The sequence below is a fragment of the Cervus elaphus genome, chromosome 4 (assembly GCF_910594005.1).
Source record: "Cervus elaphus chromosome 4, mCerEla1.1, whole genome shotgun sequence".
Taxonomy (NCBI): domain Eukaryota; kingdom Metazoa; phylum Chordata; class Mammalia; order Artiodactyla; family Cervidae; genus Cervus; species Cervus elaphus.
Genome location: NC_057818.1, coordinates 17,371,683 through 17,384,301, shown reverse-complemented (window position 1 = coordinate 17,384,301; position 12,619 = coordinate 17,371,683). Strand labels below are relative to the sequence as shown.

Genomic DNA, 12,619 nt, shown 5'->3' with positions numbered 1-12,619 from the left:
TACAGACAACACCAGAATCTCACAACAGAAGTTTATTTCTTGCTCGTACTACATGTCCACTGTGGGTCAGTGATAGTCTGTGCTCTTTAACTAGCACTCAGAGTGTCTCAGAGGCCCGATCATCTGTGTAGCTGGGCCATCCGAAACACGTTCTCATGCCGAGGTGGCTAGAGGGTCCAATGACAAAAGTTAAACCTGTCACTTCTGACGTTCAGTTGACTACAACAGATACTGTTGTATGTTTACCACACCTACCCAAAGTTTTTTTTTTTTAATTAAATTGGAAGTGAGAATTTAATAGAATAGCTGCTTAATGTTTTTAATGTTTTCGTTTCAGCTTCAATGGTGACTTAATTCCTGATATATTTGGTATCACAAATGAATCCAGCCAACCACAGATATTATTAGGAAAGTGAGTAAATATGATTATAACCATGTAATTAATTGTACATGTTGGTGCTAAGGGACTGTGTGTCTGTATGAACTGATTGCTTTTACCGTTGTGGGGGGGAAACCCCATCTTATTGGAACTCCTTAATTTTTAAAAGGACATTTGGTCAACATATAAATTTCCTCAAACAGTATGGATTTGATCTGCCCCTGGTTTCTGTGTACAGCCAGTTTAATCATTTTATCCCTCTGGAAATTAGAGATAGAAACTTTGCAAGTCCCCATTTAAATATTGGTACATAGCTAATCAATGAATATAGTAAAGTTGCAGGATATAAAATTAACACACAGAAATCCCTTGCATTCCTATACACTAACAATAAGAAGACAGAAAGAGAAATTAAGGAAACAATACCATTCACCATTGCAACAAAAAGAATTAAATACTTAGCCATATATCTACCTAAAGAAACAAAAGACCTGTACATAGAAAACTATAAAACACTGATGAAAGAAATCACAGAGGACACAAACAGATGGAGAAACATACCGTGTTCATGGATTGGAAGAATCAATATTGTCAAAATGACTATACTGCCCAAAGCAATCTATAGATTCAATGCAATCCCTATCAAGCTACCAACGGTATTCTTCACAGAACTAGAACAAACAATTTCACAATTTGTATGGAAATACAAAAAACCTCGAATAGCCAAAGTAATCTTGAGAAAGAAGAATGGAACTGGAGGAATCAACCTGCCTGACTTCAGACTATACTACAAAGCCACAGTCATCAAGACAGTATGGTACTGGCACAGAGACAGAAATGTAGATCAATGGAACAGAATAGGAAGCCCAGAGATAAATCTACGAACCTATGGACACCTTATCTTTGACAAAGGAGGCAAGGATATACAATGGAAAAAAGACAACCTCTTTAACAAGTGGTGCTGGGAAAACTGGTCAACCACTTGTAAAAGAATGAAACTAGAACACTTTCTAACGCCATACACAAAAATAAACTCAAAATGGATTAAAGATCTAAATGTAAGACCAGAAACTATAAAACTCCTAGAGGAGAGCACAGGCAAAACACTCTCCGACATAAATCACAGCAGGATCCTCTATGACCCACCTCCCAGAGTATTGGAAATAAAAGCAAAAATAAACAAATGGGACCTAATGAAACTTAAAAGCTTTTGCACAACAAAGGAAACTATAAGCAAGGTGAAAAGACAGCCCTCAGATTGGGAGAAAATAATAGCAAATGAAGCAACAAAGGATTAATCTCAAAAATATACAAGCAACTCCTGCAGCTCAATTCCAGAAAAATAAATGACCCAATCAAAAAATGGGCCAAAGAACTAAACAGACATTTCTCCAAAGAAGACATACAGATGGCTAACAAACACATGAAAAGATGCTCAACATCACTCATTATCAGAGAAATGCAAATCAAAACCACAATGAGGTACCATTACACTCCAGTCAGGATGGCTGCTATCCAAAAGTCTACAAGCAATAAATGCTGGAGAGGGTGTGGAGAAAAGGGAACCCTCTTACACTGTTGGTGGGAATGCAAACTAGTACAGCTGTTATGGAAAACAGTGTGGAGATTTCTTAAAAAACTGGAAATAGAACTGCCATATGACCCAGCAATCCCACTTCTGGGCATACACACTGAGGAAACCAGATCTGAAAGAGACACGTGCACCCCAAAGTTCATCGCAGCACTGTTTATAATAGCCAGGACATGGAAGCATCCTAGATGCCCATCAGCATACGAATGGATAAGGAAGCTGTGGTACATATACACCATGGAATATTACTCAGCCATTAAAAAGAATTCATTTGAATCAGTTCTAATGAGATGGATGAAACTGGAGCCCACTATACAGAGTGAAGTAAGCCAGAAAGATAAAGACCATTACAGTATACTAACACATATATATGGAATTTAGAAAGATGGTAACAATAATCCTATATGCAAAACAGAAAAAGAGACACAGATGTACAGAGCAGACTTTGGGACTCTGTGGGAGAAGGCGAGGGTGGGATGTTTCGAGAGAACAGCATCAAAACATGTATATTATCTAGGGTGAAACAGATCATCAGCCCAGGTTGGGTGCATGAGACAAGTGCTCGGGGCTGGTGCACTGGGAAGACCCAGAGGGATCGGGTGGAGAGGGAGGTGTGGGAGGGGGGATCGGGATGGGGAACACATGTGGATCCATGGCTGATTCATGTCAATGTATGACAAAAACCACTACAATATTGTAAAGTAATTAGCCTCCAATTAATAAAAATAAATGGGAAAATAAATAAATAAATATTGGTTCATTAGATGTTCTTAAAAATGGAAAGATTTAATTTGAATACTGTGGATAGCTGCCATCTTGATTGATTTCTCCACCTTACTCATGTTAACTCCCATATGTTTACTGATAAGCCTTGTTCCTTCTATGTTCAAAGAGCAATTAATAATTGACTGAAAATGTAAACATTTCTCTCTAAGCTCTGGAAACTTTTCCATGTATACTCTATCCTTGACCAGTATGTGTGCTTGTGCATATCCAAGAATGCCACTCTTAGGGAAGACTGCCTGTTATCTTGTGATTTGAAGATTTCCATTATAGTTTCTCTAGATTTGAAAAGAACTGTCCTCCTAACACAAGAATTGATGATAACAAGATACTTTTCATGAGATACCTTCAATTTGGTTAATGTTTTCTATTTTTGATGAAGTACACATTTTAAGAGTACAGAATACATTTTTTTTTTCTTTAATTTTCCAGCAAGTGCAGGGAACCATCTTTATCAATTTATCTTCCCAGGTACTATAAATCTAATGAATTTTCCTTCTGTGTTTTGGAGAAATAATGTTATTTTATGATTAGTTTTCAAAATGTGATTCACAGGCACAAAGATGAGTAAATTGTCAAAATTTGAGCTATTCTGAGGCGAAACTATCACATTTTCTATCCCTTTTCTTTTAAAGTTCTCAGTAAAGAATATGAGTGTTTTTATGTTAGTCACAGTGACCTTTTAAAGACTCGCTGTGACTCTTTAATGAGAAACCCATTTTTTTCCCCCAAACTTTGAAAACTGTCTGAAAGAGCACCTGCTTGGGAGACCAACTGGATGTAGATCTTGCTTCGCCTCTGCAGCCATGCCTGAGAGGCACCGAGTGTGGATGTGGTGTGGGAAGTCACAGGCCACTCCCCTGCTTGTTTACCTTGGGTAGACATGTGATTGAGAATGTGGTGGTGATTTCTGGTCTGGTTTATTTTATGGTAATCTCTGTTATTTTATGATAATTTCCATTTTAGTGACAGAAATACTTGGAATATCTTTAATATGATGTGGCTTGATCTTATGAAATTTAAACTTATGAAACAGCTGCTGTAGATAGTTGAAAAATAACAACGGCCTAGAAAAAAAATAACTACCTAGATATTATGTGATAATGTCATAAATTATTTATTTATTTGTTCTGAATTCTAGATAAGAGTTTTTTAGTCCTCTGCCTGAAGATATATTCACTTTTACTTTTTTATACATTATACTCTGATATACTACAGTATACTGGAGTAGTACTCTGCTGTTTCAAGATATTTATCATTTAAACTTCAGTTACAGATTAAACAATAGTGGCTAACCCTATTATAGGTAACAAGTTTGTATCCAAGATTTCTCCTGATATGACCTTTTAAAATGAAGTTATGTAAATTGGCACCAAAGTATTTCCGTCAAGAGCATTGTTAGGATGACTATAGCTAGCATTGTCATGATTTAGACAAAAGAAAGCTGAAGATTTCTCTGTTGGGGCAAGTATTAATATGTTACTAAAATAAGATAAATGTGTTTAGTCATATCCATTTTATAAGTTACAGACATATGATTAGGTGCATAAGTTAAAAAGCCATCGGTATAAACATTTTGGACTGTTTATGTGACTTCGGTTTGGCAGTGCACTCGTATCTATCAAGAAATCTAATCTACCTTTTGCACCTTAAATATTGTGCTTATTTATGCCTGACACCAAGATTATCTTAATCAAATTTGACTTTAACCTAAACTTTCTGGAAAATTTTGCAATCATCTTTGAATAGAGTGCTAAGTATTCCCATGGGATTGTGCTGGAAAGCCCATGGTTGTAAGTGGCCCAGTACAGGCATGGAAAAAGGAGACTGCCCACAGGTGAAACTAACATGATCTGGAGTAAAGGTGCAGGTGGTCAGTCTAAGCCAGTGACAGAGAAGAATCCCTTTTACTTGGTACAGTGGGGTTATCTGATAAGGACAGAAATGGTGCTAAATCTGCTGAGATGCCAGAAATAATTGAAGTGTGTTAAATGTGCAAAGGTGAGGCTTCAGTTTGCACCTCCACCTCACTTCATAATGACTTGAAATAATGTTATAATATGCCACATTATTTAGAAATAACACCTAGCTATTAAGTGTTAGAGCAGCTTTTGTAATGATGTGAGGTTATTGTTAATGAGCATTTTCTGTAAAAGGATATTTGAAACTGATGTTGCATAAGCATTCAGAATATTGCTTTTAGTACTGACATGAAAACACTTGTACCTGTAATTTTAATCGAAGCCAAATGTAATCCATATACAGAATTCAAGCACATTACTGGGTCAGGCCCAAAGTGTACACCTGGGAATATTAATGTAGGTATGTGACAAACTTTTGCCATACTCTTTACTTCACAAGCATCTGCTTGAATATTTTGAATGAAATATTAATGGCACTGGAAGCAGCCATTTTTAACTTACTTATGTGGGTGGATATTTTCCCTCCATTAGCAGAAAAAACTATCTTCTATTTAAATATAGGTATTTAATCTCAATTCAGAAATCCCTTTTCTGTATGTAACCATGTAATCTTGTCACATTATAATCAATGACTGATTTATTAAATCACCATTCATTTTTACTGCTGATTTTGTTTGCTTGCCGGAGCATTACAGAAAATACTGCCAATATTTAGCTTAATGAAATGATATGATATTTTTCTTGTAAATCTATTATTTATAAAAAATATGAAAATTAAGAGATTTATAATTCAAAAGGAAACCAAGTAAAAACTCTCAAGAGAGCTTTTAACTTTATTATCAGCATTAGTACTTTTCCTAAAGAAACTACTATTGGAGATGAATTCACTAATTGTCTCTTTTCTCGTCTAGACCTTTTTTTTTTCCCCCTCAAAATTAAGCCACAGAAATAGTGGCTTTATAGAAAAGCTTTAGCCTGATGCCTTAGAATTGTATATGCTGTCATTATTTCCAGTGACATGTTACTCAAGGATCCATGATTTTATTTCCTGAAGTCCTATCAGAAGCTTTGGGGAGTCAGTTAAATGACCCCTGATTCCCTGGTGATTTATTATACTGCTTTGTTTTATGTTCTGGTTGGCAGTGTTGTGTGTAAGTGAACTTTTGATTTTTTTTTCAAGTGAATTTAAGATGTTATTCTTAAAATTTACTCACTGTTTTTAGCTAAATGTTACATTTTTTTAGATGTGTTTCCTTTGTAGTAATCTTTCTGAAAAAGAGCTGCTTCTGAGTTTCTGTGTGAGTAAATTCAACAATAATAGTTCTTCATGAATATTGATGAATTTAAAAGTGTTTTGAATTCAACATATTTCTATTAGCATATATCAAAAAATTTGTTTCCTTCTTTGAGATGAAAGCATTTTCTTTTACTTATTACTTTTTGCATATGTAACAAGCACAGTTAGAGCAGCCTATGTATAGAACAAATTTTGAGTAAGCTTGGTATATATTATCATTTCAATTTAGGGTAAAATGAATCAAAATAATTTGTAATTCCTGAAACTGCAGGTTAAGTCCTCGTTCATTAGCACCCTGTTGCATGATTTAAGTATGTATATGCTGTGGAGAATGCCCTACAGATACTTGGTTTTTAATAGTCTGGAGGCCTAGGCTCTGAGCTACATGCAGTTCCCTGAGTTCCATAGTAGTCCTGAGTAGAGATCAGAGCCCGTGGTTCTCCTCAGACTTCCAACTCTTCCGTCTCCCTGACCTGGGATATCTCTCAGGTATAATATTACCCTGTGGAGGTAGGAACTTTTGGATAAAGTAAGGATATGGCTCAAAGAAATCTTCATATTCTCTTTTACGAACATAGATGCTGTTTGTTAGAGGTCCTTAAGATTTATCTGGTCTGTCCCACACCTTTGATTCTAATAGAGGTCCAAGAGTAAATGAATAACCCATCAACTGTTTACCAGAGTAATTTTGTTCTCCAGAGATGCTTCTTTTCCCACTCTTCTTTCATGTATCCGACTGCTCACCATGCCCCTCCTGAAGAGGCATACAGGTTGTACAACTTATTGTGCTCTGTAAGGCTTGGGGTTGGATGGGGAACGATGAGAAGAAAGAAAATCTCAAACAAGCCTATTTGGATTTTTAAATAACTACTTAGTAACTCTGGAGTTGGCAGTTTGCATGAATTGTCTCATGTTTTTCTCACAACAGATAGCTATGTAGCTCAAGAGGCTCTCAAGGAGCCAGGTAATTCAAAGGTTAAGTGACCATCGCAATGTATAAATAAATGGCACATCTGGCATTTGAATCTTAGTCTTCTAAGATTATGTTTTTGCCTTCAATTATGTACAGCCATTACCATTGTCCTAGTCGCATGGGGCCTTGTTGGTGCTCTGACATGGTTAGCTTAGAATTCCTCGTAGCTTAGTGGTTGTTTTCCAAGAAGGAGCAATACAAGAGGTGTAGACAGAAGCTGGAGATCTCTTTAAGGCCCAGTCCCAGCAGTAAAACAGCATCACTGCTGCATTCTAATCAAAGAACTAGCTAATATTCTAGGGAATTTGAGGATTATGGACTCTACCTGTTGATGTGAGCATATCTTAGCTGAAATGTACAAGAGTATGTAGGATAGGAAATAATGTGGTCATCTTTGGAAACACAGTATAGTGGGCTGTGTTTATTTACTTTACCATAAGTGAAGACATGCAAAGGAATTTGTAAGCACAGATCATTTAAGCAGCTAGATCCTCAGGTTTCATAGGCACTCCTACCTAAAATTGATGAGCCTGAGTATGTACCCATTATCACTATAACTTTCTTCTCCTTCATATAAGAATGCCATATTCCTTGAGGCTTCCCTGGTGGCTCAGCAGTAGAGAATCCGCCTGCAATGCATGAACCTCAGGAGACATGGGTTCGATCCCTGGGTTGGAAAGATCCCATGGAGGAGGGCATGGCAACCCACTCCAATATTCTTGCCTGGAGAATCCTGTGGTCAGAGGAGCCTGGCTGACTATGGACCATACGGTCATAAAGAGTTAGACATGACTGAAATGACTTAACACACCATATTCCTTACCCTTCCTAAATCTCACAAATGGTACATTTCCAGGGGAGTAAGAAACCCATAGAGCACCAAACACAGATACAGTAAACTAATAGAATCTCCAGATTTTCCTCTTTCATAATACCTTCAGATGAAGCTTGGCACTAAAAGAGTACTTTGGTCCACATTTAAAATGTTCTGAACACAGATGTGCTAGAGAAGGGTTGTGGGAGTAATGACAGCTTTTGTTAAATAACTTTGCCTCCTCTATTCCCTGACTACTGTCAAAGAATCTAATAATTACTGAGAGAGGGTCCTGGGAGAGCACAGCAAAGAGTATCCACAAGAAACACCAATTTCAACAAAGCTAACCTTTAGGCTATTCTTAGTACTTTGTCCCTAAGACACATAATTAAATGGAAAGAAGGTACTTTTCATGCCAGTGTAGTTTTGGATCATGACAATGATTGTTTCAGGTGTGAGTGGAATGTTCTCAAGGACCACTAACCTATGGATAAAACTTTTACCTAATTTATTTCATATTTGATATGCATTTTTTATAACATAGTAGCTAAAATCTATTTTATCAAATCATATCAAGACAATTCCATTTAAAGTCAAATATCTTATTTTGTCTTATGAAACATTTATTCTTTTCTTTCTTGTATTGATAGAAAATAAACTTAAATGTTGGTTCCAAGAGTGAAATAATTTTTTGTAGTGTATACCTTTTCCCCTTATTAAAGTCATAGGGCGAAATGTGGTATGTCTAAAGAAATAAGAAAGAAATGGTACATTTAATCAACTAATACATTTTTATCATACTTACTATATTATAAATTATTTTAGCTGTACTTCACATTGCATTGCTTTAAGTTCATTAAAGATAAACAGCATGTTACTTTACTATCTTATTCTTATAACCTCTTATGAAAATTGTTAAATCAATTTTATCAAAATTACTTTGTTTTAATCTTGACTGCTTTTAGTAATCTTTCCTGTAATATATAATGTGTGCTTTACTCAGCAGTTTTTACATTATTCCCTGAAACACATGTTAACACATTTATTTTAATTGAAAAAAAGAGATCAAACTCTTAACACAAAATAACCTTCATTTGGAGATTGGTTTGACAGTGAGGACTGGATTTGTTGGTTGGATCTTACGACAAACATTTTCCATAAGTTAAATAAGGTAAATCAGCAGCTCTGATTTTTTTTTACTTTTATTATAGAAAAATTTAAACACATAGAAAGGTGGAGCATATGGGACAGTGAATTTGCACGTAATATACCAACTAAACTCAGCATCTCTTGGCCAGTCTTAGTTCCTTCACAACTTTTCCTTCATTTCCCTCTCTCACTCCCTCCCCTGACATTTTTTAATCTATAAATATTTACGTATATACCTCTGAAAAATAAAGATGTTTAAAAAATACATAATTACAATGTATTTGTCATACCTAAAAAAACTAAGTTTAATTTAATATTAAATTTCCAGAGAGGTTGTAATGAACACACATGAACAAGATTTCTTAATATCTGTATCTAAAAAAGATGAAGAAAAATTATAGACTTTATGCTGAATACTGTCTCATTCTAGCAATGTCATGCTATTTAAGGATAAGTAAACTAATATTTTAAAACTCTATTCATCTCTTCAAAAAATGGATTTTCAGTAAAATTTTACCTTTCATTTAAGAAGCTATCAAAGCATGTGCATTTTCATCAGTTGTACAGTAGTAGTTAAAATAACCTCAAAGAGAATTTTTTTTTAAACACCTGGATATATGAATCCAATTTAAATACCAATTTGAAGATGTATATTTCTTGGAGATGCATGATAGAGTGATCACTTAAAAGACCAGATATAAAAACATTTTACATCATCATAAAATTTTGTAAGAAAATTTAAAGTACAAGCTCAAGGATAAAAGGAAGAGGAGTTTTTTTATGCGGTTTATGAGTGTATATGGATGATGGTGGGTAGCAGTCAGCATGGTATCTATATTCTATATTCCACTGAATACATTTTTAAGGATAATCGCTTTTATTTTTTTATTGAAGTTTAATTGCTATACAGTATTGTATAGGTTACACATGTACAATATAGTGATTCACAATTTTAAGCATTATATGCCATTTATAGTTGTTATAAAATATTGGCTCTATTCCCTGTGTTGTATAATATATCTTCACTTTATACTTAAGAGTTTGTATCTCTTACTCCCCTGCCACTGTATTGTCCCTCCTCCTTCCCACTCCCCACTGGTAGCCACTAGTTTGTTCTCTGCTATATATGTTAGCCAGCCTCCTTGTTTTTTATTATATTCACTAGTTTCTTGTATTTTCTAGATTCCACATACCAGTGATATCTTACAGTGTTTATCGTTGTCTAACACATTTTACTTAGCGTAATGCTAAGTTTCGCCTTTTATGGATAAGTAGGTATTCCACTGTGAGTATATGTGGTTATGTGTGTATACCTCTCTAACACACACAAGCACACATACATATATATATATAACATAGATTACATCTTTATCCATTGATCTGTTAGACACTTGGGTTGCTTGCATATCTTGGCTTTTGTAAGTAATGCTGTTATGAACATGTATCTTTTTTAATTAGTGTTTTTATTTTTTTAAGATATATATATCCAGGGGTGGAATTTCTGGATTGTATGGTAGCTCTGTTTTTATTTCTTTATAATTTTTAATAAATTTGATGTATGTATGGATTTATTTTTGGCTGTGCAGGCTTTTCTGTAGTTGTAGTGAACAGGGCTACTCCCTAGTTGTGGTGTGTGGGCTTCCCTGCAGCAGTCTCTGTTGAGCACAGGCTCTAGGCACTCGGGCTTCAGTGGTTGTGTCTCTCGGGCTCCAGAGCACAGGCTCAGTAGTGGGGGCACACAGGCCCAGTTGCTCCATGATATGTGGAATCTTCCCAGATCAGGGATCAAACCCTTGTCTTCTGCATTGGCAGGCAGGATTTTCACCACTGAGCCACCAGGGAAGCCCAACTCTATTTTTAATATTTGAGAAACCTCCATATTGTTTTTCACAGTGTCTGTGTACCAATTTACATTTCTACCAACAGGGCACTAGGGTTCCCTTTTCTCCACATCCTCAGCAACATTTGTTATTTGTGTTCTTGTTGATGATAACTATTCTGACAGGTGTGAGGTGATGTCTCATTATAGTTTTGATTTACATTTCTCTGATAATTAGCAATTTTGAGCATCTTTTCATGTGCCTTTTGTCCACCTGCATTTTCTCTTTGGAAAAAATGTCTATTCAGTACTTCTGTCGCAGAGTCAGACATGACTGAGAGACTTTCACTTAATTGACTGTAAGTACGTAGGTTTATTTCTGGGCTGTTTTGTTCCATTAGATAATCATTTTATTTTAAAAATATCAATAATTCTAACAGATTTAAGCATTAACATATTTTGTAGCTATTTATGGCTCAGCTATTCAGTCGTGTCTGATTCTTTGCAACCCCTTGTACTATAGTTTGTCAGGGTTCTCTAAACATGGGATTCTCTCAGCAAGAATACTGAAGTGGAGTGCCATTTCCTCCTCCCGGGAATCTTCCCGAACCAGGGATCAAACCCATGTCTCTTATGTCTCTTGACCTGGGAAGACATTTAAGACAATGAAAATATTTACATTGCTTTCTTAGAAATGAGCTTAACTGTATTAAGGGATATATCTGTGTTTAGTTGCTCAGTCGTTCCTGTACGAGTCTTTGCGACCCTTTGGATGGTAGACTGCCAGGCTTCTCTGTCCATGAAATTTTCCAGGCAAGAATCCTGGAGCAGCTTGCCATTTCCTCCTCCAGGGGACCTTCCCGACCCAGGGATCAAAACTCCATCTCCTGTGTCTCTTGCATTGCAGGCAGACTCTTTTCCTGCTGAGCCATCAGGTTTTTCTAAATTCTTTTACAGTCTGTTTGAGCAAAAATGTTTTAAAACCGCTGGTCTAGGCAGCTTAGAGAAGCATACTAGACCCATACTGACAGTCGAGCCATCTCCTAATAACTGCTTTTACTTGAGTATCTTAAAAACAACTCAGTATAAGCTGATCATTGAAAAGTGGGTGGATTAGCAGTCATTTCTAAGAGCTGTTACTATAGGCAACTAAAAGCTACAGTTGACATTAATTACATTTAAATTCATTCTTTGACAAATGCTATTCTTTGAAATTGAGGGTGATGATGCCCGGAAATGAACACTTTGACATAATTATCTTTCCTGTGGGGAGATGGCAGGGAGGAGGGTGGGGGACAGATAACTGAAATTTTCTGCAGAGGTTAAGACATCTTAACAGATAGATTCATCTTGGCTCTCAGAACTGCCCACTTTTTCATCTCTGCTGTTTTTTTCCTTTGTCATCAGAGCAGTTTGCATCTGTGACCTTGCCCTTCAAATGGAGTTGAGGAAATTATTATGGGTATAGTTGCTTTAAAAATATGGTGTCTGCTTTGTTTGTTTGTTTTTACTGTGCTGGGTTTCTGTTGCTGTGCAGGTTTTTTCTAGCTGCTGCCAGCAGGGGCTACTCTCTAGGTGCAGTACATGGGCTTCTTATTGTGGCAGCTTCTCTTTTTGTGGAGCCTGGGCTCTAGGGCACACGGGCTTTGAAAGTTGTGGCATGTGGGCTCAGTAGTTGTGATTCCCAGGCTTTAAAACACAGGCTCAAGCAGCATGTGGGATCTTCCCAGACAAGGTGTTCAATCTGTGTTTCCTGCTTTAGCAGGTGGATTCTTTTCCACTGAGCCACCGAGGAAGTTTCCTGGTATCTGTTTCTTAGTGAAAAACTATGTTCTGTACAAAGAGCAGCATTGAAGGCAAGAGGAGAAATGAATTTTATTTTCAGCTATTTA

General features: G+C 36.2%; 1 protein-coding gene across 1 annotated transcript in view; it reads left to right on the top strand.

The window, feature by feature from the left end:
• ITFG1 (integrin alpha FG-GAP repeat containing 1) overlaps nt 1–12,619 on the top strand; it is a 314,830-nt gene that overhangs the window by 23,337 nt on the left and 278,874 nt on the right. The window contains exon 5 of the mRNA XM_043898386.1: nt 338–412. Within this exon, the coding sequence (XP_043754321.1) occupies nt 338–412 (75 nt within the window). The remainder of the gene's footprint in view (nt 1–337; nt 413–12,619) is intronic.